Below are 19,634 nucleotides of genomic sequence, written 5' to 3' on the forward strand. Positions count from 1 at the left end.
AAATAATAACATAATCATTAAAGATAAAATAGGCTATCAAAAAATAGAAGTGAATACTTTTTTAAGATCACACTGACAGAAGGCTACACCGCCTCACAAACCTCCATTTCTGTAGCTTTCATCAATGTAAACAATTTTGCAGTTTCATGTCTACAGACGATCAGAGTATGTCTGAGAGAGGGAGAGTACTTTTATTATTATTATAATTATTATTATTAATATAATTCATATCATCATCATTAATATGCGTATCATCAGCATCGTGGATATAATCAACATCAGAAACATCCTCAAAATCATCATCATCAACATCATTATCGTCGTCATAAATATCATCAGCATCAAAATCCAATCGATAAGTTCGTTAGTGTAAGCTAGTCTGAAGACCAGTGACACTGCTGCGTTTTGAATTATCTGCAGAGGATTGTAGGCCTGTGTGTTTGCAGGGAGACCTGCCAATAGGTTGCAGTATGCCTTAAATACTATTATTGTGTTTTTATATTTATTAATTGTAGTTAAGACAAGTAGCAACAAAAATGGATTTACAGAGCAGTACAATTCAAAACAAATGATTGAAAATAATGGCACATTTAAAACTCTAAATTTCCCCCAACTGCGTTTTTTGGTAAAATGTTAGAATTTGTACGGAGCTCTATTTCAAAGATTCAGATAGACAGTTTATGGATGTATATCCCGTTTTCCACAACTCTGTACATTAGGTAGGCTACAATAGGCAGAACATCTGATAATATTCAGAAATTATATCTCTATGTTGAAAAGTTTTAAGTTGAATAATTCTTGGAATTTACCCTGGTGTGAAGAAAAACAATAGTAAAACTTTACTTCTTACAGGTTGGAAGTGGTGAGGCAACAATGCCACCTTGTGTATAAGAGGTGTCATTAACATCCAAGTTATGTCGGCATGTCAAGCCAAAATGAAGTCAGTCTAATACAACTGTTTTGACCTGGATTTAATCTGCATTAAGATACAATTTGTTGTTTTCACACCCTTTCTTACAGTCAATGATTTAGTTGTAAGAGCCGTTTGTTATAGGCCTATATAATAACTAATGAGCGTTAGATAGATAGATAGATAGATAGATAGATAGATAGATAGATAGATAGATAGATAGATGGATAGATAGATAGATAGATAGATACTTTATTGATCCCGAGGGAAATTCGTTAGTCTAAATATGACATGAATAAACGACCTAACTTACATGCCATACATTTCAAGGAGTGATACCTGTCTACTCTTGTGTCAGTGTTCTCATTTATCCAGGTCATGGTAAATCAAAGGCAGATCAAAAGGCAACTGGTGTAAAGCAGAGAATGGGAGTGTTATCACCCTTGTTGTTCTATTAGGTAAACTCTGCAATTAAACAAAAACCAATGACCCTGCAGAAAAAGTGCATGCCCAATAGTATGTACATATTTCAAATACCAACAGATCAGCATTGTATAATTACTATCTGGCATGATAGAACAACAATTTGTTTATTTCAGGGTAGAAAATGTGACTTATTCAAGAGTTAAATGCAGAATTCAACACTTTTCTAGTGCAAATGTTAATTTTTTTTGTGTCCATGATATTAAATAACATTCAAAGTATTTCAAAGCACTCTGCAGCGTCAGTCCAGTATTAATGGTTAACAAAGGCTGGCCTCCAATGCTTCAGAGACTCACTTTATCTCTTCCTTGCAGAAGGATCAAAAGCTTGCTCTCAGGAAATGCTATTTAAGTTAATATTAAATAAAAGCAATAAAGTAAAGAAAAAAAAAAGATTAAATGAAGATAAAAGATGAGTCCTCGTGGTTCAGTGAACAGAGGACATTTTTTAAAGGACTAATATGTTTTCGGGTAGTTTTCAATTTTAAATTTCACATTCATTTATTTTAGTCCTTTTGACACATACGGAAGATTCCATTAGATAATCAATTTACTATTCTGACTGATATCAGGCAAGAGGGACGTTCATGGAATGTAATTTATAATGTGCCTCAATACGGACTTGAGGCCAGTCCTATCATTCAAACCCTGAACACTGAAAGCTTTGCAGTGAAGAGTATTTGCTAACAGATGATAAACTATATCTAGTGTGCAACAGCAATATAGCTGTCTCTTATTAGAATCCCAATCTATAAATGTCCTCTAAAGTCAGAGAGAAGTCATTTTACCAAACTCCTCCACAGAAGTGACTTTAATCTGCATAAACTGCCACCTCTGACTCACTTGCGCAACCTACTGTTGGAGTAACAAACATCACACTTATTTTTCTCACTTTTTTATTACAATACAGTTCTACTTTGTGGTACAGTATACAAAAAAAGCATTAGAGAAACATCTACATGGCATGTTCAAAGGAAGTGAACAAAATGAATAACAGTCTTTCGGAAAGTCTCTACACCAAATATCACAAAAAATCTGTTTAAAAAGTTTTGCAATAAATAAGTATAAATTACATGATAATCATAGAGAAAATGTCAGGTAATTCATTAAGGCACATCTCACATCCCAAAATGTACCTCGCAAAAAACAATATGGCAACTCCCTAAGGACAAAAAAAAGCTTATTTTCCAGCTTCAAAAGAGGGAGCAGCATTTCTCCTGTTAGTATGAATCATACATGTTCAGCATTCAGCTACCCTGCCGCGGAAAGAAAAGTTAATATATTAAGCAACTTCACAGATCATTGCCTGTCAATTCATGAAGTCTCAGACAGTAATAAAAAAACATAACCGTTGTCACTGCAGTGTTAATTTAAGAGACACGATGCATCATGGCTTAAACTGTGCAATTAAGTATTATTTCAACACCACAAACATAAGAAATATCTTGAGACAATTATGAACTGATATTGGGAAAATTATTGCTGATAAAATGGATGCTTTTTTACAAGCCAATTTGGTTAAATAAGGACCAATCACTTCACAATGTATTAGTAAAATGATAGCCCTGAACACTTCTCACATTCAAAGTGTCTGCATAGTTTGAACTGTGACAGTTTTTGAAGATAAATCATAGCACTGGCATTCACAAAAACACTTCCAACAACATACATAGTAACCGTAAAATATATGTCACACGTTTTTAAATGCTCAGCTTCCGACCATTACATGCCATTAAACAGATAAGGATGCTGCAATACAGCAGCTAGCTTTCCCTGCAATTTACACACATTTCTGAACAGGTTCCAGCTATGCACACCTGTAGAGAAATATCCTGAAATAAATGAGATGTGAAAATGTGCTGAACATTACTGGTCTAACGAGAAAGTAGATGTCTTGGTGCACACAAAACATTTTTCTACAGAAGTAGTGGTTCGCCATTGTGTAATGGTTTGATGTACCAAATGCCAAAAAACTGCATTCACCAAAAAAAAAAATCATTTGCTTTACAACATGCATTATTTCATTGGAGACTGTACAAAGAAATAAATAAATTACTTATGTTATTTTGAAAAGCAGAGGAATGTACTGCATGCATAGTGTGTCAAACTTGACGCATGCTTAAGCTGTGAAAATGTCAGAGATTATGGGTTCTTATCCAGACACACACACAATAAAAGCTCATTAAGTTCATAGAAAACTGTTGATCATCTCTGGTTTAAACTAAAGCCATTTGTGTTGTAAAACAATCCTACATATTCAAAAATGTGCACATATGGCACAAACAGATAAGAGAGCATTTCAGTGACGTGTTGAACAGCCTCTCCAACACACACACATACAAAAAGCTGGTATTAGAAAAAGCTGGTCTCTTTCATATGCACTCTTACAATTAGTAAATACAAAATAAAAAAGGTAAAGTCCTGATATGTATAAAAAAAAAGGTGACAAAATATTTACAAATCATCACTAATTACAAAACGTAAAAAAATGTAGATTCAGAAACAGAGTGGCAACAAAATTCCTTATCCTATAAATAACACTAATGCCCATGATATTTTTTTCATTTTGCTTTATATAAAAAAGAAATCAACTCTATACAAAAGTTAAAAAATACCCATATGAAAAGGAATTTAACAAAGGAACATCTAACAGGTATAATTTGGGGATTGGAAATTCAGAGGTCTGCCACTGGAGACAAATCCAGGTGGATGCCATGGATAACCCTACAGGGGAATTTACTAAAGCCATCACCATGTTTCTTTCATGTCTTCTGGGAGCTGCGCTGGAAGTGTGTCTGGAAGGTGTGTGGCCACATTGGTGGACGCCAGTGTCTTCTGTTTTTTGGAACTGCAGCAGGGCTTGAAGAGTCGAGGATCAATAATCACTTCTCCAAACCGCCCCTTATAGACAATCCCACAGCACACCTTCTGCCTGGTTGGGAAAAACGGGCATATTTTAAATCAGTTTTTATTCATGTTTCAAGACATACATTTTTTTAAGAAATACATGATGTTATCAAAAGTTTTCAATGAGAGCAGAAACTTGCCTTTTCCAGTAAGATCGGTCCAAAAAAGAGAAGATCGAGGGAGTCGTGCGTCTTTGTTTTGACTCAATGTCTGAGCCGTCATCTGACAGGTTGCTGTAACTCGGGGACTGAGCAGGAGACACACTGGAGGTCGTACTGTGGGCATCTGAGTCTGCTTGGAAATCAAAGAGACGATTACATGCTGTCGTCATACTTAGTGGGTAAAATACTAAAATCTTAACAGTTACAGATCATTTGAGTGGAGAAGTGCCAATGAGAAGGGGACAATATAAAAGTATATTTTTGAATAAAAACTACGTAGACTGACAGCGAGTCAACACAGAGTCTGGATTTGAACCGGAGGCATGCACTATGACTCAAATTTAACATACCCAGAATATCCTTTAGTTAACCTGCTTCATAAAGAGTAATGACTAGCTTTGAACAAGGTAGTCAAATTGCTGTAGTTATCCAATTTGTAAGTCAACCTAGAGTTTTGCAATCTACATGAGCACATTAAAGAGAACTTTTTTTCAGCATATACATGGAAAGTATTGAGGCAGGAGAGAAACATCAAACAAAAAGAAAAAATGGTAATAAAGAGTAAAATCATTGGTATTGGTGCAAGACTAAATCTTAATATAAAAAATCTGAGCCTTTGATTATATTGTCGTGTTGCTTTCTATCAGTTGCTCCCTACCTAAACCAGGTTACCTGAGCTGGTAGGGTGTGCAGCGTATGTTATTATGACGGGATAACTGTGCCATAGAGTTACATCCCGACTTCAATCCTGCTTCTGGTACAGGCCTTTTATCCATTTAACTTAAAATTTGAAAAAATAAAAAATACACTAGACAATTTTTTTGACACATGCCAGTTTCTTGTAGTCATTTTTTTTTGTTGCCAACTTACTTTGTCTCTTTAACTTGTGAAGCTTCTTTAGCTTGCTTTTCCTCTTCCCATCACTGTTTTTAATCTTCTTGGGTTTTGTCATCTTGAAGCCTGGTCCAGCTCTGGCATCAACCACCTGAGTCAAGTCAGGAAAACCATCCAGTCAATTTAAAGTTAGAGCAGGACAATGAGACTGAGATATAATCCCTACTATTGTAAGCAGATATTACTTACATGGTTCCAGTTTTTCTTGGAGCCATTTGGTAGCTTCTTCCACCTCTTAACCAGTAACACACATGCATTACAAATGTCTCCAACACGATCTTCTGATAGCCTGAAAAATGAATGAAACGCACAATTGCTAAAGCTCCTGATAGTCAGAGAAAATACTTGCGTTATGTACATATAAGCACATTCATATGATGCAAATACAGCAGATGAATGAATGAATGAGAGCTTCTTACCCAAAACACAGTCTGAACGTCTCCTCATATCGACTGCTGTCTGTGAACCGTGAACTGGAGGATTTGGTCTTGCAGATGCAACAGCCGTCGTTACTCCGGTATATCTTTGACTTGTGAAAGCCGAACATTTTTGTTGTTCAGTGTTGTGAAAGAAACCTGTAAATCGACAACAAATGGAGGTTATTCTCCCAGTCTCCGTTACACGCACCGTGGATGTCTGCAGACAGTTGCTTACTACTACTACTACTACTAGAAAAGGGGGCGGTCCCAGTACGCACACATAAACACACAGGAGTCTATCCCAACACTAAATTTTTAATACATATCACACGAAACACACGGTTTGAGCAGAAAAGCATTTTTTTTTTTTTTTTTAAGTGAACTGAATTGAAAACAGCAAGCCAATCTTTGGAAATTACAAAAACATATTTTAACAATTGAAGCAAAGTTGCGGGAACAAGCAACACACCAAAACACATAATAATAATAATAATAATGTCCTAACCGGATGATATTGATTAAACAAAGGAAGTGTTGAAGAGAAGTTAAATCTGATGCAGTAATAAATTATGTTGTCTCCCGCACATTCAAACACGCAAACACCAATAAGCTTCACTATCGTTTACCGTGCTTTATTCTTACATTTATGTCACTTTTTAAATTAACTTTAAACCAATGGAAGTTGTTAGAAATCAACATAAGAAAGCAGTGAACACACGGCATGGGTCAGTCATTTGTTTACAGTGATTAGTCGACGCAGAAAGCGGGCAGCAGCAGTAGCGCTTTTTTTTTTTTTAAGTGAAGAAACAAAAAGCTACCGGGCTCTCCGGTGAATTATGTGCAACCTTACATAACACACTGGTACAAACTTTTGTGCAATTCGCGTTATGTTGTCCATATTTTAATGGCATTCAGAAAAAATTGCAATGAACGCATACCTTCCCTTTAAATTCAAACTTTTGCCCGCTAGAGCGCCAAATACGGTTCATTGTTGTTAGCTGTTAGCACGCTGGCTAACCGACTCTGCTACCATTACCACGCCACACTCTCGTTCACTTCCACGTTATCCTATTGTCAAGTAGGTTAGTCCTCGTACACACACGTCAGCTTACAACAATATCAAAACACAACCAGTCTTTCCACACTAAACAAACAAGTACAATTTCACAAACGTAATTCCTGCTGAAGAGAAATAAAAGCGACTTACTGAACAAAACTTTGAATCTTCGCCGTATTCTTTTCACGCACTGCGCATGCTCTTACTACTAATGCATACAGCTGGCCATTAGAATACGATTAGCATAAAAAGCAGCAATGAAAGGAATATGCGTACAATGCCCATATAAGGAGTGCAGCAGTCGAGTTTGAACCGGGTTTCAACCAATGGGCGCTATCCTCGACCCCTCTTCAGAAGAGATGAATTATGGGAGGTGTAGTGAACGAGCGGGAAATATGTTATGCCTTCAGTTTCAACGGCCTCTTTTTTAAACTCAACATCCCATGAACCACCTGGCCCAAGGCTTTAAAGAAAAACAGCCATTTGACATGGCGCGAACGGGGTTTGTTGACATTTTCTCAGTTGAGAAGGTACATTGAGCAGAGATTATAAAGCTTTGTCTGTGCTTGTTACCGTGTGTACACCATGATCTACACTTAACTGTTTAATGACTAACTGTGAATAACTTTTGAATTCAAGACATTTTTAATACTCCAATATTTTTTAAATAATATTAATAAGAGGAAATGTGAACAAAAATCTACAATTATTTTCATTATCAACCCATCTGGAAATGATTAACATTGTTCAATATAGGTAAAATTACTTAATTTGTGTGTACTTAATTTCACATAGATCTACTTGAAAATTGTTTGTATTAATTAACTAATAATCCTGAAGCCAGGCTGACTGAAATGTCGTAGGCTATTAAAACCAATAATTATTTACATTTAAGAAGCTGAGTCTTGTGGATTTTTGAAGTACAAATTTTCTAACCAGAGAAAGCCCATTCAGCAGAAAATAAAATAATATAAAAGAATGACTGGTCATCTATAAAAACAATTCAACTCACTCCAACCCATTACAGATGCTTTATTCTTAATATTTTTTTACACTGTACAGTGTTGCTCACTTAGTAAACACTACGTTACACAGCTATGTCAATAAATGTACAACAGTATTGGAAAACAAAAATATATATCTCCCAAGATGCTCGTGTGGGTCGTACACAGACGAGTACAACACAGTCATTCCAGACGTTGTTGGCACAGAAAAGAAGTCCTTCACATATTTGATCTCTTGTTCTGCACAGTAAAGTTCAATGCATGTAACAGAGGAGGGCCTGGTAATATCCAAGACACCCCCATGTAGTTTGTAGAGGGTTGAAACTTGTGAATATTGCATAGCAAGAAACCATGATGAGAAAATCAGGATAGGGGAATGAGCTGTCCTCATATGGGAAATCAAGCAGACCATTCTGTATGAGGATCGACGCGACCACTCGTCTTTGTTCAGAGAAGAGGGCAGATGTAGTGTTAGGGCTGGGATGATGGTAGGCAGAAACAGTTGGTTGGAGGTATTTACATGAAGGCTGTCAATTTGATCCACTTAGCACAGAAAGCCAGGTAAAGCATCTTCTGGAGGACTTGGGGTATTCTCCCTTATCCAACTGGATAAACTGTCAAACAGGCTTAAGCCACATAGTCAAAATCATGCAAAAAGGGTAATTTTTAGGTATTAAATCTAAAAGATCTGCAAACTGGTACATTTCTCAGGGAATTAGCCAAATGTAACAACCTCTTTATTCCTCTGTAGGTGATTCATCTTCACACTACAAACTACCTGTCATACAGATACTTATAAAGCATACTTCTGCAAAGATTTGCTTCAAGCTCTGCGTAATGACATTGGAATCTGAGTTGACAACAGAGTAAGCAACTTGACTGATTTAACAAAATAATACTGTTTTTCTCTGAAAATATATATTAACAGTTTTGATCCTCACTTTCCCTTAAATATAGCCATTGTCAGCAGTCAGCACGATAACAATGAAAATATTTAGCTTTCAATAAAACATAGCACGAGTAGGTCATCGTCAATAATGTGAAAATCATGGGTCATAATAGAAAACGTTTTTAAAACATAATTTTAACATCTAATGGCAACATTGTCGAGGAAAAAAATAACATATCTTGAAAGGCTCATTGCACTTAATATATATGGCAAATGTAACAGTAGCTTTAATATAAGCCAGAAAATGTCCTTTGTTCAAGTGGGTTCCTGCATATAAAGGTTCAATTATTCTCTTTAGTGGTTCCCGGTGATGTTCCTTGGTTGGGTTTAGATACCAACTCCTTTGACAAGCGAAGCCTCCAGGGTGATGTTGAACTCCTGTAGAGTTTGTAGTACTCTGATCAGAGAGTTTACCAATGAGCGGTCCTTAATCAGTGCAGTGTCCTCGTACATCTGAGTGGTGACTGGACAATCTGCGAGCAGAGCAATCCAGTGATGCAGTAAATGGTCCCTGAGAGAAGAACACACCGACACAATGTCACACATTTCTGCACGTTTCAATTTTACAAGAAAAGTATAAAAACTGGATTATGCAGTAAAAAAGTGAATTATAAAACTTTCAACAAATTAACTAATTGTTGCAGCACTTCTATAGTGTATTGAGATGTAATTAATAGAAATCGGTTAATAATAAACACATTTGTACATCAACATACAAACAACTGCACCAGTATACTGTACACTCATCACACGGACACAAAAACACTTAAACAGGGAGGAAGCACTGATGGAAACCAATAGAATATTTCATACATCAAGAATCCTCCAAGGAGAGATCATTTTCACTTGACTCATCGCAGGTCAGGATGCAGGGTCAGGAGGAGAGCAGTGCATCCAGGACTGATAGGTTGCTATGTTCTTATAGGGCTAGGGTTGTTCTTATAAAGGACTATTCAGCAGGAAGGATTCATTTGTATTCTTTGGGCTTAAGCTCGATTCATGTGCTAAAGAGTTTGCAGAGACCAAGCAGGCAGCCATAGCAATCACCGCTTCTAAATTGTAAATATACTACATGGCTGTGGATATACAGTATGAGGATACAGATTATTTAGGAACAGAGTCAATACTCACCACTCCAACCTATCAGCAGCTGAAATCTTATGTTTGCTATACAAGTTTCACTGCACTGAACCTGAAGACTGAATGTCCTTGTGAAACACAACAAATGTCCTCGACGTCTAAATATGTCCTGATGGTAAGCGAGTGTTTTTTTTTCGACCCACCTCGCACCCAGACAGACAAGCATCTGGAACTTTCCGTCCTTGCCAATGTTTCTCGACGTGTTGTTGATGGCGCGCATGAAGCGGCAGAAATGGCGAACTCTGGTTTGCCAGTTTTCATCCGGAATAACCTCTCGCTGCTCTGCACCTTCAAAGTACACTTGTGACTTTTCTGTTGAAACAAAAAAGAATCAAAAGAAAGTTAGGTAGTAATACATTACACAGTATTATTTAGACGTTTATGAATGATAATTGACCCCAAATAGTGTTTCAAATAGACAAACCAAGTTCGAACAAAACATCCTCAACACAAGTTTAACCTTATTCATTGTTTCCACAACTTTTTTTTAAAATGGAGTAGTTGATGTAGTATTGATTTTACATTAATTATATCCCAAACCAATCCTGCTCAAAAACCCATTCACCGTTTTCCACCAGCATGATCTTTTACCAAACAATAGTAGTAGTAATCATTTATTTCGGTCACAAGAAAAGAAAAGGTGTAGGCTGAAGCTATATCTTATTACACTTAACCTTGTTACAAATCTTATTATTTAAGACACTACTAGTTTGGTTACAAAAAACTGTAACAATGACATAAGCAGTGAATATTGCTGTAAGAGAACTTTTGCTTTATGTTTGTTGAAGCATGAAAACAGGTCACTATTGGAGGCAAGTGTAGCTGGCTATGACTTCAACTGGCCAGGGTGGCTATTGTTCATGATGAAAAAACCTCTTACTTCTTCAGTACAGAGTCTGGTTGTTTGATAGTCAAACTCTTTACATTGTGGATGGAATATCATCAAAACGATATCAGAGATTTGAACGAGTCTTTACCCAAGAAATCCCAGATGAAGACATTCTTAAACAGTCTGGGTGATTTGAAACCGTGCTGGAAAACTTGCTCCAGGGCCCAGACGAGGCCATACTCCCCACAGAGGAGAAGAGTCAGACTGCCTCTCTGTACAGGGCCAAAAAAAGAAGGAAAAAAAATGTGGTTAATTGAATTTATTTCTCACAAATGAAAATAAAAAATACAATTCTCAACAGCTTCTTAGATCCAGTTTCTAATATAAAGTAACTTCTTTACCTCCCTGTGTCTTGCGGAAAAAAAGCCTAAGGTGCAAACTAACTGGTGGAATATTTACAAGACACAGCTCTCTGGCTTCATAGGTCATTTTTTATACAGTAAGGAATCATTATAAGAGATAACACTGTTTACATCTGTGATGAACCAAACTGATCAAATGTTGCTGTGTTATCAGCATGTGAATATAAGCATGTAAGCAAGCTATCATGTGTATGTTTGAAATACTTTACATGACATCAAAACACACGAGCATGCCATAGAAAACATAATATAGCAGCACATATCTTAACATTGTGATAGCTCCAACTACAGAGTACATTTACATTTAAGGGACATTTTTTTATATAAGCAGCCTCTCTCCATTGTTCCATTAGTCCTGTAAAGAGGTGGAGCAGTAGTGAAGGGGATTTCCCATTTAAAATCCTTTGTACTGTTAGGCTGGCTACACATTATTATTACTGCCTTGAGAGCAGAACAAATATCAAGTATCAGTCTGGACAAGAACACGATGATGAAGAATGATTTTCATTTCTGAAAAACAGAATAAGCTCTTCTCTCATACGTTTAAACAATGTGAATAAAACAAGTCGCTCCCCAGTTACTGAGGGGCTTTGGGACCACCAAAGCCGAAAGCTGCTTTTCTTTCATTTGTGATGAATAATAGAACTACGTGTTGGGGCCTGTCTAGACTGCCGTCTCTCACCTCCTTCTCCGGTTTGTGGAAGTGCTTCACAATCCCATTGATGGCCTCTCCGACTCCCTCCTGGATCTGACCTGTGTTTAACTCTGCATGAGAAGAAAGGGGCAAACAAAGATGCTCTGAGATGATACGAGCAGACACAGGGAGAAAAACCTCCTAACCAGGTCTTATCTATTTATCACTCTGTCTTTTCTCATTCATGCGTTTACATTTTTGACAGTGAGGGTAATAAGAACAAGACCTCAAGCATGAGTAAGTATAAAACAAGTCAAACAAATATGTCTCAATGGCACTTTGACTTAGGAGTTGGTACTTATTATTATGTGCTTGAGTGACTTACTTGGTTTGCTGTTTGGCGAGATGGTGACAAACCTCCTCATCATCCCGGGCGATTGTTGCATGGGGGGAGTGCGGCACATCCTTTCATCGTTCTCTGTGCTGGGGGTCATCAGCTCTCCCACCAGGATCCTCTCCAGACTGCCGTCATCCACACCCTTCCCCAACCACCGGCCACATGGAAACCTGCACAACAACACACATTTCATTTATTTTTTGAGCACCAAACGGTCAAAATATTAGCAAAGCAGTTAGATGGTTCTCTAAAGAAACACTCACTTGTAAGTGTGGCCTGTGATCTCATTGCGGACCATGACAGACTCCACCAGCCACTTTGCGTAGAGCCCAGAATTATCATGACCCATCTGCACGGTGGTCAGCTTGCCCAGGTTCTGACACTGAGATAGAGAAGAATGGTGACATCAGAACACACAAACCAAAAAAAATAGCCCTTGGAATTACTTCCATATGTTTTTTTTTTGGACATGATTTGTTTCTATAACATGTTGCAGGAAGTGGAACTGGAAAAGGAAGATGAGCAGTCAGGTGATCACACAGGTTTTGTCTAAAGTTCGATCTGAGAGCAAACATGAAGAGTGGTGAATGATTACCTCAGCTGTCTAATAACATAGTTCAGTTCAGTTTACAGACAACGTTTAAGATGACCTCTAATGCGTTCATGTACAACCATTCATGTGATGAGTCATTATTATTGACAATAAAGGTCTCATACAAAAAAATGAGTATAGACAATCTGACTTAACCATTGTCTTTTTTTAAACCAGTTTAATCTTGAACCTTCAGCAACAAAAGCACAAAGTCCCCTGTTTCCTCCTGAACTCAATTGGTCTCATGTTATTTTGGGGTTATTATCTATGCTCCTTGTATATTTTCATTTAATTGTTTTCATGAAGCATTTTCTTACATTTCATCCTCCTAATTTCAAACAAGGTATGGCTGTTTTTAGTTAAAAAAAAAAAAAAAATATATATATACACTTTTATTGTTCCGATATTATTTAATGTTGATGGTTCTTTAGTAGTGTTTTTTTCGTTCTTATTCCCATGTCATGTTTATTGTTATACAAACATATCAAAGCAGATTATTTGTATGTTAGAACCTCCCAATATAACAAGTTGCGGAAACAGATTCTTGCCATAAACAACAAAAATGATGACAAACGCTGAAAAATTGAGACCCAAGTTGAAATAAAATAAAAATATTGAATGAAAAAAAACAAGTTGTAGTTAAATGCAGTTATTCTATATCAGAAATTTAACACCAACCTCAAAAGTGATCTCCAGAGTGTTTCTGGGGACCTGCAGGACTCCTGTCTCTGCCAGCTCACCAGAAACACACACCCATGGGTTGGCTGTGAACATGGAGCCCCCCAGCTTCTTACTGGAAACCACCACCACATGGTAGGGGATCACTGGGAGACAAGTCGAGAGGGAAACGTAATTATTATTCAATTCAATTTAAAAACTGATTGTTTATTGTTGTTTGAAAATCGAATAAAGCACTCACTTATGGTTGTAAAGACATTGGTGAAACAAAAGTAATCAACAGCATTAAAGGACAGGAGGTGGTAAAGGAACTGCTCCTTCTCATCGTCACAGCGGAGGAAGGCGTACCGCTTGTATAGTTTTCTAAAAGGAAAAAAAAAAGGATTGTTTGAGACGGTAAGGTCACAAAGGCAGACAGACTCCCCCCTGACCCAGTTCAACACTGACATATCAATTATGAAGAAGGCCTTGCATGATTTATGTGGCGGTGGACTTAAGTATGAGGCTTTGCAAATTCTTCAAGAGTTAATGTTTTATAAATGGGTATATCACACATCATGTTCATTTCATCTGAGACAGACATTCTTCCACAAACAAAGAAAGAAGGTAATGATGAGGTAGGAAGAAAGACACTCTTTTGTCCTTGAGACTCACTAGCCAACCCTGAAGGAGTAACTGACAGCAGGCAGATTTGCTGTTGTTTCGCTTACTTTGTAAGTTCGTGGTCTGAAAGCAGCTGCTTCAGGTGTCTGGACAGCAGCTTCTTCTCCATCGAAAGACGAACCCAGGCTCGGGCTTTGCCCACATCTGTCTTGATTTCACTGATGTTCTGGATGTGTCTGAAAGTTACAGAAGAGATCGACATCGAGGTCAGGAGAGGTATGGAGTTTATACATAAACAGGATTTTTTTTATCATGTGAGAAAAGGAAGGATTTATCTGAGACAAATATGTGTTTATTATTGTTAATTCACTTCGATGTTTGAACCTCAGAGTGCAGAGGTTTTACACCGGAAGGCTGCTTTCATATCAATCTGATGAAAGTAAGGATATAAGTGGCAAAGATTTTAAAGTAGCTCAACTGATTAAAAAAAAGACAAATATGATTAATAGATGGATTCAACTGATTTAATCAATACATGTATTGGTATTTGAATGTACTTTTAATGATTAGTTAAAATAATACATAACTAATCACAGGTTTCAGACTCAAACGTAATGTATAAAAAACGGTTGGTTTTGTAAATGGTATAGCGCTTTTCTAGTCTTCCGACTACTCAAAGCACTTTTACACTGCAGGTCACACCCACCCATTTACACACTGATGGCAGAGGTTGCCATCTAACCCTATTCTTACACACTCATACTCCGCCAACAAAGCAGCGGGAGCAACTTTGGGTTAAATGTCTGGGGATTTAACCCCCAACCTTCCGTTTGAGAAACAACCTACTCTACCAACTGAGCCACAGCCAACTCAGATATATTTGTATTTCAACCTATCCAAGAGACTAAAATGTAATGCTATAAACAGATGGGCAGAGAAGCGTTATGTTTATATATTACGTTATATCATATATATCTGGTATTCTTGCATTAGAAAGGACACAAAATGATCAGATTATCAAAATGTTCAATAAATATAATTTCTGCGCTGCAAATGTTGTTCAAAGAGCTCAGACTAGTGGATATATAATGTATCATCATTGGTCTGATTTCACCGCCCTGAGAGGAGCAGCTCAGCCTCTCGCTGTGGTGGCATTTTCAAACACAGACTTGGGTCCCATGTCATCGCTCGGAGCTACTATCATGCCTCCGCCGTCCAGACACATTCCCTTCCACTCCACCTGTGCCAGAAGCTCGTCGGCTGAGAGCTCCTCGAGTCTCACACTCCACCTTCCATCCCCCTCCCTGTCTACACCCTCCACGCTCACTCACACTAAGTAACCCAGTTTTCTCTGCTCGTCATCTCCATGGCAACAGAGGAAAACATCTACTGTATGCACTCTTATTGTTGCCTCTTAGATAGAAAACACATCCTGACACATATTTGAGTTATTGCTGCCATCTCTATCTATCAAGCCTTAAAATGTGAAAAATTCAGTTTGAAGTTGTAAGCCTGAGAGAGGCTGAGGGATGCCTCTGCGTCATGTGTTGACATAAGAGTGCAGGGGGGGTCGATCAATGATGCAGAGTATGAACGCCTCAAGCTGACCCCCCCCCCCCCCCCCCCAATCTCAGTCAGACTGGCGGGGGGGTCTGGTAATTAGGCTGGAAGTAACGTGCTGTTACACGGACTGACTGAGCACCTCCTTCTCACATCACAAACATGAATAACATGACGACATTAAAGGCTGCCATATCACTGCCATATCACAAATACACAGGTGTGCTGCGGAAGCTCCTGGGGTAAGTGAAAGGCTCAGTGTCTTATAAAAATGTTGATAAATATACAACATCTTGAGTCAAGTGGGGCACTTGCTTGGCCCTAAGGTCTGAGATGTGTTTCATGTTAATCAGCCTCACCAGTTTATGTCTGATTGTGTGTTGGTGCTGCATGTCTCCCATGATTTTCAAACATCTCACTATGTTCTCACTATTGCAAAGCACAAAACAACTTTTTTTCTTCTTCTTATAATCAGAATATAAAGCAAATGTAGCGGGTGGCACCCTCTCTTTATATATCGTTTTATTCAGTTCCTATATGTGGAGACCATAGAATGTATGGTGGAGACACTAGTAGAAGGTTGTACTCCATGAAAGATAGTTTCATCATGATTGAACTGAAATAAATCAAATGAATATCCTGTCTGGATCCACTAAGCCATTAATTATAATGGAAACATACAACTCCATGTAAGTCTACCACAGGAGGGCAGTCTTATCCAGCTAACCTCTTATCATCATGACCAGCAGCTTTAGTATTTCAAAACAATCTTTATGTACCCTTTATGATTGCAAGCAACTTTCCTAATGTATTGCTCCATTGAGCTCACATCACACCTCACCTCATGTCCTGGATCAGGGAGACTTTAAGCGGGGCCATGGCTGATCCACCACCATCAGATTTGCGCCTCTCAGTGTCATGAATAAAACCTGGTGAGCAAAAATTATTTATTTTATTTACTTCAGCCTTACTAAAAGAAAAGTCCTAATTTGTTCATCAGGTGAAATGACATTTACCTGGAGGTCCCAAAGTGCCTGGAGTTACATTTTTCTTCTCTTTGCTCTCCAGATAGTGCAGCAGGTGGGACCACAAGGCAGATTTACCCTAAAAGACAAAACCTACATGAGTGCCATCGTTTGCTCTGAGAGAACTGTATGACAGGGGCCCAGGATAGCCAAGTGCTAATACAGCACGACCCATTCACAGAGGCTACAGTGCTCTATATAAGCAGCCCAGGGTTCAACTCTGACCTCACTCTTATTTTAATAAACAAATGTCATCCTTTATAATAAAGGCATGAAAGCCCTAAAATAATCTTTAGAGCACTGTATGTCCACAAGCTGTGGAGGATCAAACATCAACTATTATATATAAAAGTTTATTGATCCTTTTTTTCTGACCTGCTTAACCTGCAGCCCGTGGCTCCAGATCCTCTCCAGAAGGTCACAAAGACTCGCAATTAGAGTGTTCTCCTCCACACCGGTGATGCTGACCTCTCCGTGACCCAGCTCCACAGCCTCCCGACCCATCTTCTCCACCAGCATACGCTTGGTCTGCAGGGAAACAAACAGGAACACATACTGCTTTCAGGTGAATTTCTCTAGACAAAGCATCAAACTGATAACACTGAACCTGCTCTGTGGAGACAGCAGTTCCTTTTATTCATTTTCAATCACTCAAAAATGATTATGATTCTATGTCGTTGTTATACCTCCTCCCAGAAAGATGAGTACTAGTCAGTAAGAGCACAAACCTTGTTCCTGCACTCCTTCAGCAATCCTTCAACAAATTTCCAGTTAGTTTGAGCGATGACTGAAGGGGACAGGTTGGACAGTTTGGGCTGTCTGATGGTCGTGCCCAGGTTTCTGGCTTCCTGGATGTACTTCTAATAACAGAAAGTGAGAAATTAGTCAGCAAATATTATACAACAAACATACACACAGAGAGAAAGGATCACCTTTCTCATGGGCTCACAGCACAGGTGAAGGTTACCACAGAGAAACAAGAGGAACTACAACTACAGGATTTCACCTCACAGTTTCTTCTACAGTAATGGAGGCTTTCTTCACTTTTTTGTAATCCTTAATTTGAGCAAAGGTGCCCGAACTTTGTTTGCAACCTTCACATATAACACCCAAACAAAGCTGTATTCATCCTTACAAGCAGTGAACCTGTCAAAAATAAAAGTTAAAATGATCAATAAAGGTGAACTATTATTGATTAAATACAAAAGATCAATATTTAAAAAAAACTACAATTCACACTAATACAGCTGTTCATGTTCTTTACTTTGACATCAAAATCTAACCAGCCAATAAGGGATCATGCTAACATGACCAAGTGCACAATTTTCATCCACTAGAGATTCACATGGTGACTCTCTCCTGCTCAGGCCGATAACATATTATGGTAGATTCAGTGCTCGGCTTTGTACAGCAGCATAATGCCAAAAGCTGTGCTAACTGGTAAAGATGAATAGATCTGTGATGAACATATTTGTGTTATTCATATCAATACTCATGTCTAAAGCAAATCTGTTGATACTTTTGAAACATATGTACCAAGTTCCATTTTGTTTGACTTTGTTGGCATCATTTCATTTCTATAAGTTCCACACATTTTATCCCCAATATGACCAATCCCACAGAATAGAAAAAGTTGGAAATGAAGGATGCAAAGGGAGGTAGAGACTACATGAGCGTACAGGTCATGTGGTCCCAGTGTTAAGGCTTAATGGCTTACATATTTCTAAAACATACCACGTCCACAGTGACCGACTTAAGACAGGGCTTGAAGGACTGCGAGAGCCAGTAGTAGTCAAGAAACAGCAGGAGCTGCAGCTCCGGAAACAAACACTCTACATGCTGAGAGCGTGTGAGCGTGAGTGCAAGAGAGGCAGAGAAAGAAAAACAAAAAAAGACAAGAAGTTTGAGGAGGAGGAAAGTTAAGCAGACAAGAGGATGAGAGTGATGTAAGAACAAAGCAAACAGACAACAGATCATGCAAAATGAAAAAAGCTCAGGCAGTCAATCTGAGCGAATACATGCTGACAGAAGAGCACAGTGCATGAACCTCTCACCTCTCTCTGGTCATTGTCTAAATAAAGGTGCTCAGCGTGCTGCTTCTGCCGATCCCGCCTCCTCCACTGGGCAGGAGCACTCCTCTTGGTCCACCTGTAACACAAACAGCAACCTTTACAGAGACATGTTATAAAACACAGCCTTTCAGTTCAGACTGACCATGGATAACAACATTTTTCTCCATACAAGTTTCAATAACAGTTATAATCACTTGTTGCTGGTGGGCCCAGTAGAGAGCACGTCAGACTGCAGTCGGGGGAAGAAGCCCCGCTCGTAGCGGCCCTGACCGATCTTCATGTCCAGCAGGTGGGGGTGCAGGGCAGTGTGGTCGATCTTTGTAACTCTCATCTCAATGAGTTTCTCTGCAGAGGAGACGTGGGAGGTGGTGAGATGACAGGATGCATTCATAATTTTCATTTTGTCCATTTGCTCCACTTACTGTGAGGGAGGAGCGATTAAGTGTCCTTGGCACATTAAAGTATATTTAGGTTTCAGCAAAGCTTAAGTCAACAGTTGGGTTTGTTTGTACAATTAAAGAGATCAGGTGGTCATAAATGGTCGAGGAAGATAAAGGAATCCCAAAACCAGCAGAAAAATAAAGTTTAAAGTCAAGTATTGAAACAAAGATAAAATACAACTAATAACGCCTTATGTCTGTAAAATATAAAAGGCCCAGCATAGAACCAAAAGAAGTGTCAGAAAAGACAAAGAATAGATTCTTCTTGTTTCTTTCATTCTTTTAAGAAATCACTGCAGAATCCTCCATGAATGCAGCTTTAGACAGTGACTTTCTGATGCCTGATTATCAACCCACTCACACGTGGGCTGTGTTATCACAAGCATCCATGAGTTATGAGGAAATACAATCAAACTTACATAGATGAAAAGAAAATGTAGCAAGTGCCAAAGATGGGAT

At 38.3% G+C, this 19,634-nt stretch overlaps 2 protein-coding genes across 6 annotated transcripts in view; both read right to left on the minus strand.

Moving 5' to 3' along the window:
- Positions 1 to 2,271: 2,271 nt before the first annotated feature.
- Positions 2,272 to 7,131, minus strand: sinhcafl (SIN3-HDAC complex associated factor, like). 2 transcript variants are annotated; one of them, XM_061037706.1, is made up of 6 exons: positions 6,981 to 7,131; positions 5,774 to 5,929; positions 5,544 to 5,643; positions 5,331 to 5,445; positions 4,436 to 4,590; positions 2,272 to 4,320 (listed from the first exon to the last, which is right to left on the minus strand). In XM_061037706.1, the coding sequence occupies exons 2-6, from the start codon at positions 5,899 to 5,901 to the stop codon at positions 4,141 to 4,143; spliced, it is 678 nt and encodes a 225-aa protein (XP_060893689.1). In that variant the 5' UTR covers positions 5,902 to 5,929; positions 6,981 to 7,131; the 3' UTR covers positions 2,272 to 4,140. The 2 variants fall into 2 exon arrangements, with proteins under 2 accessions (XP_060893689.1, XP_060893680.1); XM_061037697.1 differs by having other exon boundaries at positions 4,436 to 4,593.
- Positions 7,132 to 7,847: 716 nt separating this feature from the next.
- dennd5a (DENN/MADD domain containing 5A) overlaps positions 7,848 to 19,634 on the minus strand; it is a 35,739-nt gene continuing 23,952 nt past the window's right edge. For 2 of the 4 annotated variants that reach the window (XM_061037734.1, XM_061037718.1), the window contains 15 exons: positions 18,930 to 19,080; positions 18,718 to 18,811; positions 17,392 to 17,523; positions 17,039 to 17,191; positions 16,655 to 16,742; positions 16,480 to 16,570; positions 14,186 to 14,314; positions 13,717 to 13,838; positions 13,476 to 13,621; positions 12,469 to 12,587; positions 12,194 to 12,375; positions 11,857 to 11,939; positions 10,901 to 11,024; positions 10,067 to 10,235; positions 7,848 to 9,294 (listed from right to left, as the gene is read on the minus strand). In XM_061037734.1, the coding sequence (XP_060893717.1) occupies positions 9,111 to 9,294; positions 10,067 to 10,235; positions 10,901 to 11,024; positions 11,857 to 11,939; positions 12,194 to 12,375; positions 12,469 to 12,587; positions 13,476 to 13,621; positions 13,717 to 13,838; positions 14,186 to 14,314; positions 16,480 to 16,570; positions 16,655 to 16,742; positions 17,039 to 17,191; positions 17,392 to 17,523; positions 18,718 to 18,811; positions 18,930 to 19,080 (1,967 nt within the window). In that variant the 3' untranslated portion in view covers positions 7,848 to 9,110. The remainder of the gene's footprint in view (positions 9,295 to 10,066; positions 10,236 to 10,900; positions 11,025 to 11,856; positions 11,940 to 12,193; positions 12,376 to 12,468; positions 12,588 to 13,475; positions 13,622 to 13,716; positions 13,839 to 14,185; positions 14,315 to 16,479; positions 16,571 to 16,654; positions 16,743 to 17,038; positions 17,192 to 17,391; positions 17,524 to 18,717; positions 18,812 to 18,929; positions 19,081 to 19,634) is intronic. The other 2 variants (XM_061037742.1, XM_061037727.1) reach the window with 1 other exon arrangement.

This window comes from Labrus mixtus, chromosome 1 (assembly GCF_963584025.1).
Source record: "Labrus mixtus chromosome 1, fLabMix1.1, whole genome shotgun sequence".
NCBI classification, from domain to species: domain Eukaryota; kingdom Metazoa; phylum Chordata; class Actinopteri; order Labriformes; family Labridae; genus Labrus; species Labrus mixtus.

Coding starts and splice junctions, on each gene's coding strand:
- sinhcafl (XM_061037697.1), bottom strand. CDS start 5,901: ATGTTCGGCTTTCACAAGTCAAAGATATACCGGAGTAACGACGGCTGT. Junction 5,644..5,773: donor ACGTTCAGACTGTGTTTTGG/GTAAGAAGCTCT, acceptor TTCATTTTTCAG/GCTATCAGAAGATCGTGTTG. Junction 5,446..5,543: donor CCAAGAAAAACTGGAACCAT/GTAAGTAATATC, acceptor GACTTGACTCAG/GTGGTTGATGCCAGAGCTGG.